This window comes from Gorilla gorilla, chromosome 1, assembly GCF_029281585.2.
Source record: "Gorilla gorilla gorilla isolate KB3781 chromosome 1, NHGRI_mGorGor1-v2.1_pri, whole genome shotgun sequence".
Taxonomy (NCBI): domain Eukaryota; kingdom Metazoa; phylum Chordata; class Mammalia; order Primates; family Hominidae; genus Gorilla; species Gorilla gorilla.
The window spans coordinates 94,037,438-94,050,212 of record NC_073224.2 but is presented as its reverse complement, the minus strand read 5'-3'; the positions used below and the strand labels follow the sequence as shown (position 1 = coordinate 94,050,212).

Sequence of the window (12,775 nt, the reverse complement as noted above, 5' to 3'; positions counted from 1 at the left end):
GTTCTTCTCCCCACCAAATCTTAAACTTCAACACACACAAATGCAAGTGCCACACACAGTCATGCATACACACACACACACACACACACACACACACACATTGTATTTGCCTGCCCCAACTTGTCCTCAGTCCCTTTATCTCTTTTCCCCTTCATACTCCAGCCTTTCCAGGGTCCTACCTTTCCTGCAGGGGAGGTGCATTTGAGCTTAGGTGGAGAGGCCTGGCCTGGGCTACAGGCCACAGATGATTTTCCTGGAGGGCCAGCACTTCCTCTCCAGTCCAGATCACAGGCTCAGTGTCAAGATCCCTGGGGGAAATCTGAATTTTCATTCTTCAGCAAAGTCGAGGCCACCTCAGATAGTCCCTAGCTTTTGGATCTGGAAAAATGGACTCCGTGGAGAGAATGGCCGTCTACCAAATCAGACATGTCTTGCTTTTTACACAAGCTGTATTCCTGAAAAGTTGGGTATAAACTGGATCTTGGTATGTTGCATCAATTTTGAATGTACTGAAAAGATTTGCTATTCAAAGGAACCCAGCACTGGATTCTTTTGTCAAGGGATGAATTACTTTGTAATGGCTACTCATCTAGTGATTGATGAGTTTGGTAAGTAGATGGAATATTTTTATATACTGAATGTTATTTTAAATGTACTGTGTGGGATTTGTTATTCAAAGTTACCCGGCATTGAATCCTTTTGCGAAGAACTATTCTGTAGTGTAGATAAACATTTCATGATTTATGAGTTTGGTAACTTTAGGCATTTCTTAAAGTGGGATATACCCCTAGTTGTGCTTCAGAGAAAAAGTCGTTTTTTGCAATGATCAGACTTGGAGAAAAAAGAGTTCTACCATATTTGAATTATGGTCACTCCTGAGGGGCTTAGGAAGAACGGAGGTACTCAAACTTTCCATTTTGTTGGAGCAAAAGATCCAGGAGTTGCCTGCTCTTCTTACTTTCCATATTATCACTGGGGTGGAAATGATGGAGGTATTTTTCCAAAGAAATGTAGTTCACTATTATAGCTACATTTCAAAGGTGTTTCTCTTCATATCTATATCATTTGAATATATATTTATATATATGCACACATACATATATACACACACATGCACGTATGTATATACACACGCACATATATATACACACACACACATGCACATATGTACGTATATACATATATAATCTATCATGTGTATTTAGATCTAAAGCAAGAAACAGACATTGCAGTAGGGCTTGTGTTTTGAACCACTGAAGGGCTGCTGTTTCCACCAGTCCAGAGTGCTGGGGCTTGCTCTGAGATCACCAGGGGTATAAACCAGGCAAGAGGGAGAACTTAACTTCCTGCTCACTCTTTCTCACTTGGCAGGTCAAAAATCATTTCAGCACTTATCTCCCAAGGTTCCTAGCTGTGTCCCCATACCATCCTATCTGAGCACTAGTGTGAAGCTTGTTTTGGGAAATGATCTGATTGCTAAGACAGTTGGAAAAGAGAAATATGGTGTCATGTGTGTGCAACCAAGAGCTGATCTAGGATGCCCACATATTCCTGGCTCATCCATGAGCCAAATATTCATTGAAGTTCTTATAGGTAGGAGCAAACCCTGCCTATAAGAACCCTACATGGACTGGAACTGTGTCAGGCAGAATGTTCAGATAACTTACCCTTTCACCATGATTTGGCCCGAATGTGTCTCAGAAAAAGGCTTTTAGAAGCTCACCCAAGTACAGAGATAATTTGTGAGACATTTAACCTCTGAGACTCTTGCTTTTTTCTTTCCTGGAGAGCTGCTAATTTCTGGTTGTGGCTGCCACACTCCTGTCTGCCTGATCTTCCATTTTACTTCCTGGTTTCCTGGTGGCTTTGACACATGGCCTGTCCAGATCCCAGTGGGGGCAGTCCTGAGATGGAGAGCTGGTGGTCTTTTGTCAGATCTGGGAAGTCCTGAGCCATGACTTCCTTTGAAATCAATTTGGAATGTCCATCCAGCTTGGCTAGGGAAGAGGATTTTGACTGTGAAGAGAGAAGTGGGTTCTTTACTACAAAGGACGTATTCTCTCTGAGCCACATGCTCCTTGATGTTCTTTGGTAAACATTGGGCTGTGGGCCTAGAAACACTGACCTTGGAGTCAGGCGAACTGGGATCCAGTTCTTACTCTGTGGTCTTCTAACTTAGTGACCCAAGCAAGTCAAAATTAATCTAATTTCGAGATAGAGATATGCAAGATCCTTGACATTCAATGACTCATGGTCAGGCTTGAGAGAAAGTCAGGTAAAGAAGCCGACTCTAATTCGGCACAATGAATGGGAAGCACCAGCCAGACCAGGTAAAACAGCCTCAATTGAGGGTGAAGTGACTTAGGGCTGTACTTTTCTATCGTCAAAAGGAGATGATAATTTCTCTCCACAGGATTGTGGTAAGGCTCAATGATACAATGCATCTATAAGTAACTGATAAAGTTCAGGAATTCTCAAATAGAAACAGGCAGTAATTCTCAACTGTTTTCTTCTTCCACTCTATTCATGTGCAAGATGTGCTAAGACATTTCCCAATACAACAAGTGATTCTTGAAGTATAGGACGTGTTCCTCCCCACACCTCCAACTCTCGGAAATGCACAGAAAGCATCCTTGAGATTCTGATAGCCTGCTTCCAGGAAAAATGTTTTGTTTGGTTTTGTCAGAAAAGCTAATATAAATGACATTAACAAGGAACACATTTTCCTTGTTGAAAATCAAAACATTACAAATAAGGCTAAAGTCTCCCTTTGATCACCATTCACAATCTCCTCTGACAAATACAGCAGTCCATCTCCTAACTCTGTCTCGGAGGGAACCACTGCTGTCAGCATGGTGTTTAATCTTCCAGATCTTATATATATATAAATGTACATGAGTGTGTATCTATCATAAAAATATATAGTGTGCTTTACATAAACTTTGCAACCTTCTTGTTCACCTAAAAACATGTCATAGACTTCAACCCTTGTAACTGTGTGAGTAGCTCTAATGCATTCATTGTTACTATTGCATAGCATTTCAGAGTAGGAATATTCTATAGTTAATAACATTATCCTACCGGTAGACATTTTTCTAAGTTTTTGTTGTTAAAAAATATATCGCAAAGCACTTTTTTGTGCATGCCTCATTGTGTACACACACAAGTCTTTCTTTAGGGTAAATAAGAATAAATGGGATATAGAAACTATGGTATATGTATTTTTATTGAAATTATCTTCTAATTTATATATCCAGCAGCAGAGTATGAGAGTATGCATTTGCCATATTATTGCCAAATTTTATATTATCACACTTTAAAGTTTTGCCAGTCTGATAGGTAAAATTGGCATTCAACTACTGCTTTAATGTTTGTCTTTGTGACTACTTGAGAGGTTGAATACTTCTAGATGTTTACAGCATTATATTGTCTCCCCTGTTGAATGCTTTTTATTTACTTGGCCCATTTTTCTAGTGGCTTTTAAAAAATGATTTATAGAGATTATTAATACTAGAAGTTATTTCATTATACAATTTCAAATATTTACCTTAGCCAGTTGTTTACATGTTATGTTTATGATGTCTTTTGGTCTTAAAGAAGTTTTGAATTTTGATGGAAATTTTTATTATTCTTTTCATTTCTGGATTTTGCTTTCCATGTCTCATTTGTGCAGGCCTTCCTCATCTTTAGCTCATAGCAAATTTTTCTAGATTTTCCTTGAAATATTCTTATGGTTCCATCTTTACATTTTGGGCTCTTCATTTTTGTGAGGTGTAGATATACCTTCATTTGCTTTTGAAAAGGCTACTAAAGCATCTGAAACTTCTTCACCAAGTTGAAATACCCTCCTCCTCATGTAGTACATTTCCATTTATTCATGAGTCTTTTCTGGGTTGTTTATTCTCTTCAGTGTTCTGCTTATCTATTTCTATACCAATTGCATACTCAGAGAGGCCTTTGCTGGCCACTTTACCTAGAACAGCTCTCATTCCCTTTCTGTTACATTACTCTATTTTATTTTCTTCCCTGTACATATGTTTCTTTAAAATTCTTCTTCATTTACTTGTTTTCTTATGTACTATAAGTTCCATGTTGGCAGGAACCTTCTTTGCCTTTTTTACTGATGTGCTTATCACCTGTAATAGCACCTAATAGATATTTACAAAATAGTTGCTGAATGAATGAATGAAGGCCAATGGCTTGACCAGGGGTGTTTGCATTTTGAATTTTATTTCTTAAGGTTTAAGTAAATTGTCAAAGGGGTTTGTACTACTAACTAAAGAAGTGGGTAGAGAAGGGCTTTCCTAGCAGCTCCTTGATGTGCTTCCATGTATACTTTTGAGTTCTGTTCACATGTCACATTGTTTAAATATTGAACCCTTGGAAAGACTCATTTGAAGGTGCAGAAAAGGGTGATTCTGCTCACAATAAGCTTTAGAGATACTTCCTTTTAGGGTATGGAATTTAGAATCACCAGATGTAGTCACTGAATATATGGCTCAAGGCAATCATTAATTCATTCTGCAAATACTTATCAGGCACTCTGGCAGTGTTGAGACTGCAATAACGAATAAAATGAACATGGAGCTTGTGTGTCTTGGGGGGGAATACAAATTAAACAATCACAGAAATGAATATATAATGAGAAACTATGATCATTTCTATATAGAAACATTATGTTTTTAGAGCATGTAACAATCAAGGGGATGAGAGAATATTTTGCTGAGAAAGTGACCATTTAGTAGCGATTTGAACTAGGCAAAGAGAGGAGAGAAACTTCTTGGCGGAGGTCCTTAGGCAAAAGAAAATGGAAGAAAAAGAAAAGAAGCTCCAGTGTGACTGAGGTGGAAAGGATGAGGAGAAGGGCAGCTCTGGCGAGGTAGGTGGAGCCCAGATCAAAGGATGATATAGTGTGATGATGAGCAAAAACAAAAGAAGGAACAACAAAAACAACAAAAACCCATGTGGATTTTGAAGTAACACAAGCCTTAGGTTCACATATGAGTTTGGTCACCTATCAGGTGTGTAACCTGATTAGCTTTAACCTCTTTCTCCTTAGCTTCCTTGTTGTTGAAAACAAACCTCATTGAGTTACTATGAATATTGTAAGAGATGGTCTCTGATTCGCAGTAGAAGTACATGGTATAGGTATAATACTTCTAGGTGCTTTACAGTGCTCTGTTTGTTAGCTGACAGTCATCTAATTTTAAGCAAAACAGAAAAATAATTACTGCTTTTGGAGATTCGCAGCTTGAAGCCCGGCAACAGTTTCAAAAAGTAAATTAGTCAACATTTTTTGAACAGTTAGTAGGTTTGGCTTAGTTCAGTTAAAAACCATTTTTGAGCACATACTTTGTGCACGATGTAAAGTAATACTTTGGCAATATAAGAATGAACCATTTTGAAGTTAATGATTAAATGGATAATTTTATAACAATGTTGTGAAGGATCCAATAGAGTTAAATTGAGCATGTGTTTTGGTGAAGGAAAGAAAGGAAATGAGGTGTGGGAGACATTCTTTGCAGAAGGAATTATTGGGGAAGGTTATGGAGGGGAGGAAGTTGCGGCCAGTAACCCATGAGAGAGGTGCCACAGGAGAGAGAGAGAATTCTAGGACTCTCCTGCAAAAGACTGCTAGGAGAGGGCGGCGAGCCAAGTCAGTCCTGGGCCTCAGCACTTACTGAATGGCTGCTTACAAAGAGCTCGGGTCTCTCTGGAAGGACATCCTGGATTATGGTCATGAGTTAGTGCTCAACTATAGCCAAGACCAATGTCTCCAGGATTCACCTGTGTGTTTCTTTCTCTGGGCATGTTTATTTAGGGACTTATTTATGGAAATAGTGTTCCCGTTGCTGGAAGTGGCTAGGAACACTGAGACATGTATTTTATCTTATCCAAATCAATTGCTATGAAACTATGCTCATCACCCTTTGTAGTTGTAGATCACATACCCCTCAGCCCCTCACTATGGGGCCATTTAAATCTTCCGTGTTTTATTTGCTTTGGATCCATCCTCTTCAGTCAAAACCATCTGACTACATTGCTTTTTTTTTTTTTTAACCCCTCTGGGTTTGTCAGTATTATACTGCTTAGAAATTGTCTTAGAAAGCTTCTGTTTCCTGAAAAAGAAAACGCCTTACTCATGTCATCCTCTGATTTACTCCATCCCTGTTATTGCCTATTAAAGTCTTGTCCATCCTTCAAGAACCTGATCAGATATTTATTTCTCCATGAAGCCTTCCTTAATCACTCCAGCTTAAGGGAATTTCTTCTCTCTTTATAATATTGTGTCACATACTATTTCTAATAGTGCATCCAATGCTTGCTTGATTATTAGTGTTACTCAGAGGGAATTTTTAAAAAATCACTTTGTATTCTAGAACAGTTTTTTTTTTTTGTCTCGCTCTGTCGCCCAGGCTGGAGTGCAGTGGCACAATCTCGGCTCACTGCAACCTCCACCTCCTGGGTTCAAGTGATTCTCATGCCTTAGCCTCCCAAGTAGCTGGGATTACAGGCACCCACCACCACGCCTGGCTAATTTTTGTATTTCTAACAGAGACGGGGTTTCACCATGATGGCCAGGCTGGTCTCGAACTCCTGATCTCAGGTGATCCACCCGCCTCGGTCTTCCAAAGTTCTGGGATTACAGGCGTGAGCCACTGTGCCTGGCTTTCTAGAACAGTTTTATATTTACATAATCATTGTGAAGCTAGTACAGGGAATCCTTGTATATCCCACATCCAGTTTCCCCTATTATTATCATCTTATATTAACATAGTACATTTGTCAAAATGTATGAACTGATGTAGATACATTATTATTAGCTAAAGTCCATTCTTTATTCTGATTTCCTCAGTTTCCCCTAATGTCCTTTGTCTGGATATAACATTACACTTAGTTATCATGTCTCCTTAGGCTCCCTGAGCTGCAATAGTTTCTCAGACTTTCTTGTTTTTAATGACCTTGACAGTTTTGAGGATTACTCATCAGGAACTTTATAGAATTTCCCTCAATTGAGACTTTTCTGGTGATTTTTTTATAAGTAGACTGAGGTAATAGGTTTTTGGGAGGAAGCCCACAGAGGTAAAGTGTCATTTTCATCACATCATATCAAGGACACATACTATCAATATGACTTATCAATGTTGATGTTAACCTTGATTACCTGTCTTGAGGAAGTGTTTGTCAGATTTCTCCACTGAAAAGTGACCCTTTTTCTTTCTCCGTTTTTACACTGTACTTCTTGGGACAAAGTAACTACGTGCAACTTACTCTTAAGGAGCTGGGGAAGGGAGATAGTAATGCTTCATTTTCTTAAGAGCAGATTATCTACATAAATTATTTGGAATTCTTTTGCATTGGAAATGTGCATATTCTCCCCCATTTGTTTATTCAATCATTAATTTATAGCAGCATGAACTCATGGATATTTATTTTATTCTTTGGTTTATAATTAAATACTGCTTTTTTCGGGGGGAGGAACTCATTAAGTTGGCTACTGTGTCCCTTTGTCATACCCCATCATCTTTTTGTGTGTACATTTTCTCAATTTCTGGCACTAAAAGATACTCCAAGTCCATCTTGTTTATATTCTGCTCCATTCCCAGAATCAGCCATTTTTCTGAGGAATCCTGTCTCCTTTTATTGAAGAGTGCTATTAGAAATCAAGATCTGAGCACTAGGTTTGCTCATTGCTACTGGGATGTCATTGCCTCTATGCCTTTTCAGCGGATGGAACATATGTGTGTATACTAACCCAGGCATATACACATATCTATAAATATTTCCATATGTAACTATTTGTATCCTTATTAAGCTAAACATAAGTTCATACTGATGTCTCCAAATCTAATCTATTATCATAGATTAGATATTATGAATCATTTTGGGGAAACCTGAAAATACAGAATCCCAGGTATCACTCCAAAGATAATGAATCGGGATAAATATTGAACTTATATGTCTTGAAAGGCAAACATTAAAAGTAAATTCTTCTCTTGGTTGAATATTGGAATCAATATCAAGATTATGAAAACATCAGTTTACATGATAAATATAAGTTTTACTTTACCATTATTCACCATTTGGGTAAGTATTTATCTTAGGAAAACTTTGTGTGTCTGACTATACTTTTGCTAATTTAAATTTCATGAGTGTGCAATCTGATAGAGTTTGAAAATTATTATATTAGGTGATTATTGGATGTGCCATTCAACTCCCAAAGTCTATGATTCGAAGTCCCATATATAAAAATAAACACTGCAGGAACACAAAATTAACTGTGAGAATTGTACTCATTCATGTTGGCAGTATCTGCCTCACTCATTTCCTCTCCTTCTCTTTCTGTTTTCTTGCATTATTGGTTGGTGGCAGACTCCAGTTCCAACACCATCTTCTGAGATGATCCTGATTCCCAGAATGCTCTTGGTGCTGTTCCTGCTGCTGCCTATCTTGAGTTCTGCAAAAGCTCAGGTTAATCCAGGTAACATGGCTATTACTCAGCTATATGCTAGAAGACCAGCAGAATGTTTAAACCCATCAATGTTCAATGGTGGGTCTAAAAGCTGCCAAGAGGGACTACAAAGCTCTTTCTTTTTAAATCTCCATGGTGAAATATGACTAAAATAGGAAGAAAAATGAATATACTTTATATATATGTATTTTAATACTTACAACCTGTTGAATATTGTAAAATATTTTCTTATATAGAGTAGGGTGCAGTAAGAGGGCATTTAAAAAAATGGGAGGTGGCAGAAGCAACCATTTGCTTCTGCATCTTCTGAGAAAAACAGGACAGAATTTTTAGATGTCTTAGAGAACTTCTTCAGGTTGGTTTACCAGTTGTTTTGGGCTGTCTTAGACTTTGATTTTACTTGGATGTCCTGTGATGCTTTTGGGATCCTGGTCCTGTGGGATCTCAGGCAGGTTCTCTTTCCTCTAGGATGTGGCCATGCTCAAAATAGATAGGTTAGGAGAATCTTTTGAGCCCAAATTTGTGGGATTATTTTGTATTACATGCATTTTTAAAGTTTAAATGGAAGTAAATAATTGTATTATTTATTACACAATAATGCTGCTTAACAACCTATCCAAAGCTCAATGTCTTTAAACGAGCATTTATTTGGCTCCTAGCTGGACTTGTTTGGACTGTTCTCTGTTCTGTGTTGATTTACTCAAGCATAACTGGAAGTCAGCTGGCTACTGGCTCATCTAGGATGGCTGTGGCACTGATGAATGGGGCAACTTTGCTGTGTTCTGTTTCATCCTCCTGCAGACTAACTTGGATATGTTTTCCTGGAAATTGCACAGGAACAAGACCAGAAGCCAGAATACTCAAACATTTTTCAAGCCACTGCTAAAATCATGTTTACTAAGTCTCATTGGCCAAAGCAATCCATGTGGCCAAGCCCAGAGTCAGAGTGGGAGAGCACAAAAAATTAGATGGTAAAGGTCTGGGATGCAGGTATTGGAGAAGAATTGGAGCCTTTTTTTTTTTTTCATTTTGCCACAGATATGAACATGGAAAAGTATACAGCTTAAATGTTCAATTTTATGAATTTCATAAACTGAACACATCTAAACAGTACCTGGATTAAGAAACAGAACTATACCAGCACTTCAGAAGCTCTCTTCATGCTCCCTTCCAGTAACTTTTCTCATCACCCCCCAAAGGTAGCCATTATCCTGCTTTCTAGCAACATAGATTAGTTTTGCCCATTTTTGTACTTTATATAAATGGAATTAGATGATGCATAAATACTCTTTGTGTCTGGCTTCTTTCACTCAACATTTTGTTTATGAAATTCATCCTACTGTTGCATGCAGTTGTCAACTATTCATTTTCATTGTTGTATATTACTTTGTTTGAATATTTTATTTAGCCAATCTACTGTAGATGGGAATTTGAATAATTTCTAGTTTGGGCCCATTATGAACAAAACTCCTATAATTATTCTTATATAAAACTTTTGGTAGAGATAAGTACTCAGTTCCTTTGAGTATACACTTAGAAGTGGAACTTCATATGTGTAGCATATGATATACTATTCTGCATAATACCAAAAATTTTTTGAAGTACTTTACCATTTTACCATCCCATAGCAGTATATGCAAGTTCCAGTTGTTCCATGCTATATTTTGATTCTTGAGGGTGCTTTAATTTTGTCCTCTTCATAGCATAAGGGTACATTTGTGAAAATGCTTGCTCTCCTCCCTTCATAAAAGTTCCATGTGCATGGGTTTTTCTTTATACCTTCAATAGGAAATATGATCAAACATCCTTAAAATCAAAGAATTATTGGCTGAAGGAGCCCAGTGCCTTGTTACTTTCTCGTAATAAGCTCAGCTGTTGCATCTCAGATCCTAACTTGGGTACCATTTTTTCCTTTTTCTGCTCTGTATTCCTCTCAATCAATTGTTGATGTTTGGTTGCCTCCTACTACATTCTTCATGCTCTGAGTTCTAAGGAAGAGTGCTGTGAGTGCATGGAATGGTGGGATGTTTTGGTGGTAATCATAGTCATGGAGACTGGCATGCCACGAGGACATTTAAATGACTAACCAGGAGAGCTAATCTTCTGTGTTAGAGTCCACACTGTGGCCCCGGAGCAGGAAATGGGCTGTTTGGAGACAGCAAATAGTCATCTTAATTTTTTTTTCTATTTCTGGTGTCAGGTATTTTTGTTGGCTCTTTCTGACAGGGAAAGAGAAATAGACTTCTTGCTTTGCAAAGACCTTTATAGGAAAACAGGACATGTTGAAGGACTAATCCTTCTCTCTGCCATTTCTTTCTATTTTACCAAGTCAAACCAGAGATGAGTGTTTGAGGCAGATGAGAAATTTTCATTCATTATCAGTGATAAAGAGTCTATCATGAATCCTGAGGCTCATAGAATGTTATAGCTTGCACACTGCTGAGCATAAAGTCAGCATATGATAAATGCATGTTGATTTAAGGATGACTCTTCAGGAGTCCTTACTGGTGTCAACTGAAAGACTGACTATAACTGAAAGTATTGAAAGGTAACTGAAGGCACTGAAAGACTGAGTGAATTCTTGGCCAGTTAGGTTTTTCCCACAGAATGGCCACATGATATAACAAATAGAACTTAAGCCAGGAGACCTGAGTTATAAGCAAATCCAATATGCAACCAATTATTAAATTACTGAAACATTTTAGTTGGTTATTAGCTATAACATATTGGTTGGTTAATAGTAACTGAGCTAAGCATTAAACTCAATAAAATAAAAATAAAATAATAATTAGTTGAAGCTCATTGTTGAAGATCTTACAATGACTATTGGTCAATAAGCCTTCAGTATTAGCATGATTTAGTTGATAACAAACATTGAACATGATATGATATGAAATATCAATCTTGGTGTCTCAGCAGATACCAAGAGAGGATAAATAATCTTGTTTATATTTAAAAAAACTCTCTAGTATTTGAAATCATAAATGTCTCACAGGTGTCATCCATGGAGGCTGCAGAGTAGTGGTGGTATGACAGAGATAGTTGGCTGAAGCACGAAGGCAGCAGAGTTCTTGGCTCACTGTTCTAAAGTATCTGAGTTTTGGCAAAGCAGGCAGTCAGGCAGATGGTGTTAGTGGCATTTCCAGTAATGGCAGTGTTAAAGGCGGCATTGTCAATGGGGCCTGGAGCGTAGGCTATGCAAGTCTTTGTGGGAAATGCTGACATGAAGGTGTATATACATAGTCCTGAATTGTGGGCAGTGTTCTCAGCTATCTTCCAGCTGCAACAGTGCACCAGGAACTGGAACCTAATCATCATTAATCCAGTGGGAGAAGTTATTGGAAGAATTAGAGGCAGTTTCTTATGTCGAAATCATGGCTCAGAAATACCATTTAGCTAGTGACATCCAAATCAAACAAATAATCATCCCAATAATTTCTGAAAATCATTTATACAAATCAACAGATGATTGGAATGTTATTAGTTCTGATGAATGATTTGGAGTTAACTTAGAAAAAAGTATTTAGCTTACTTTTGAGTAACAACCCTAATTATAATCCTGACTTGGTCATAAATTAATTGTGTGACAGTGAGGGAGTTGTTACGTGTCTCTTTATACTTCCTTAATATTTTCACTTGTAGTAAGATTAAGTTGGATTAGATAATCTATGGGACCCTTTCTGCTACAAAATTACTGTGATTTTTATGGTGTGAGAACTTTATAGCCCATACTGGAAGATTTGTTGGGCTTTGGGCTTGGAAGTATAGCCCCTGAAGTTGCATGGCTGTTTTTTGCAAGAAAGACTACTTGTTTCCAACTCCCTACCACTTCCCAGGCTCAGGGATGTGAAGTCTGAATTTCAGGAGAATCTTGCCTTTGGGGCTAAGCACACAGGAAGTGACTGATAAATACTTAAAAATTTTAAACCCTAAAACTCTGCTTAGTGGCAGGTGAATGCAGAAACCCTGTCCCAGCCTAACCTGCAGGAGAGTCATAGTGCTACAAGCTACCCTGCTCCAGAGCATCTTTTGCTCTAGAGGTGGGGCCAAGAGGTAGCATTTCAGGCTGAAGATATAGCGTATGCAATGGCTGAGAGGAGGGTGAGGAACATTTGGGGCTCCTGGTGGAGGGTAATGAGTGAGAGAGCCAGCGGGGCTATGTAGGAGATCCATTCCCCTGTGGGATCCTTGAGTCAAGTTTTCCCTTATTTCCAGCTTGAGCTGGGACTGCCAAACTTGATAGGAGAACTAAGGGCATCTCCATGGGAAAGAGACCCCACAATCATGCACAAAAATACTGGG

General features: G+C 38.2%; 1 protein-coding gene across 4 annotated transcripts in view; it reads left to right on the top strand.

Annotated features, from left to right (window-relative positions):
- DDR2 (discoidin domain receptor tyrosine kinase 2) overlaps positions 1-12,775 on the top strand; it is a 155,001-nt gene that overhangs the window by 81,729 nt on the left and 60,497 nt on the right. For 2 of the 4 annotated variants that reach the window (XM_004027794.5, XM_055364697.2), the window contains one exon: positions 8,374-8,482. The exons of 1 other annotated variant lie outside the window; for it this stretch is intronic. In XM_004027794.5, the coding sequence (XP_004027843.1) occupies positions 8,401-8,482 (82 nt within the window). In that variant the 5' untranslated portion in view covers positions 8,374-8,400. Of the gene's footprint in view, positions 1-8,373; positions 8,483-9,519; positions 9,673-12,775 lie in introns of those variants that run through there. One more of the 4 variants, XM_063693348.1, reaches the window with a different exon arrangement.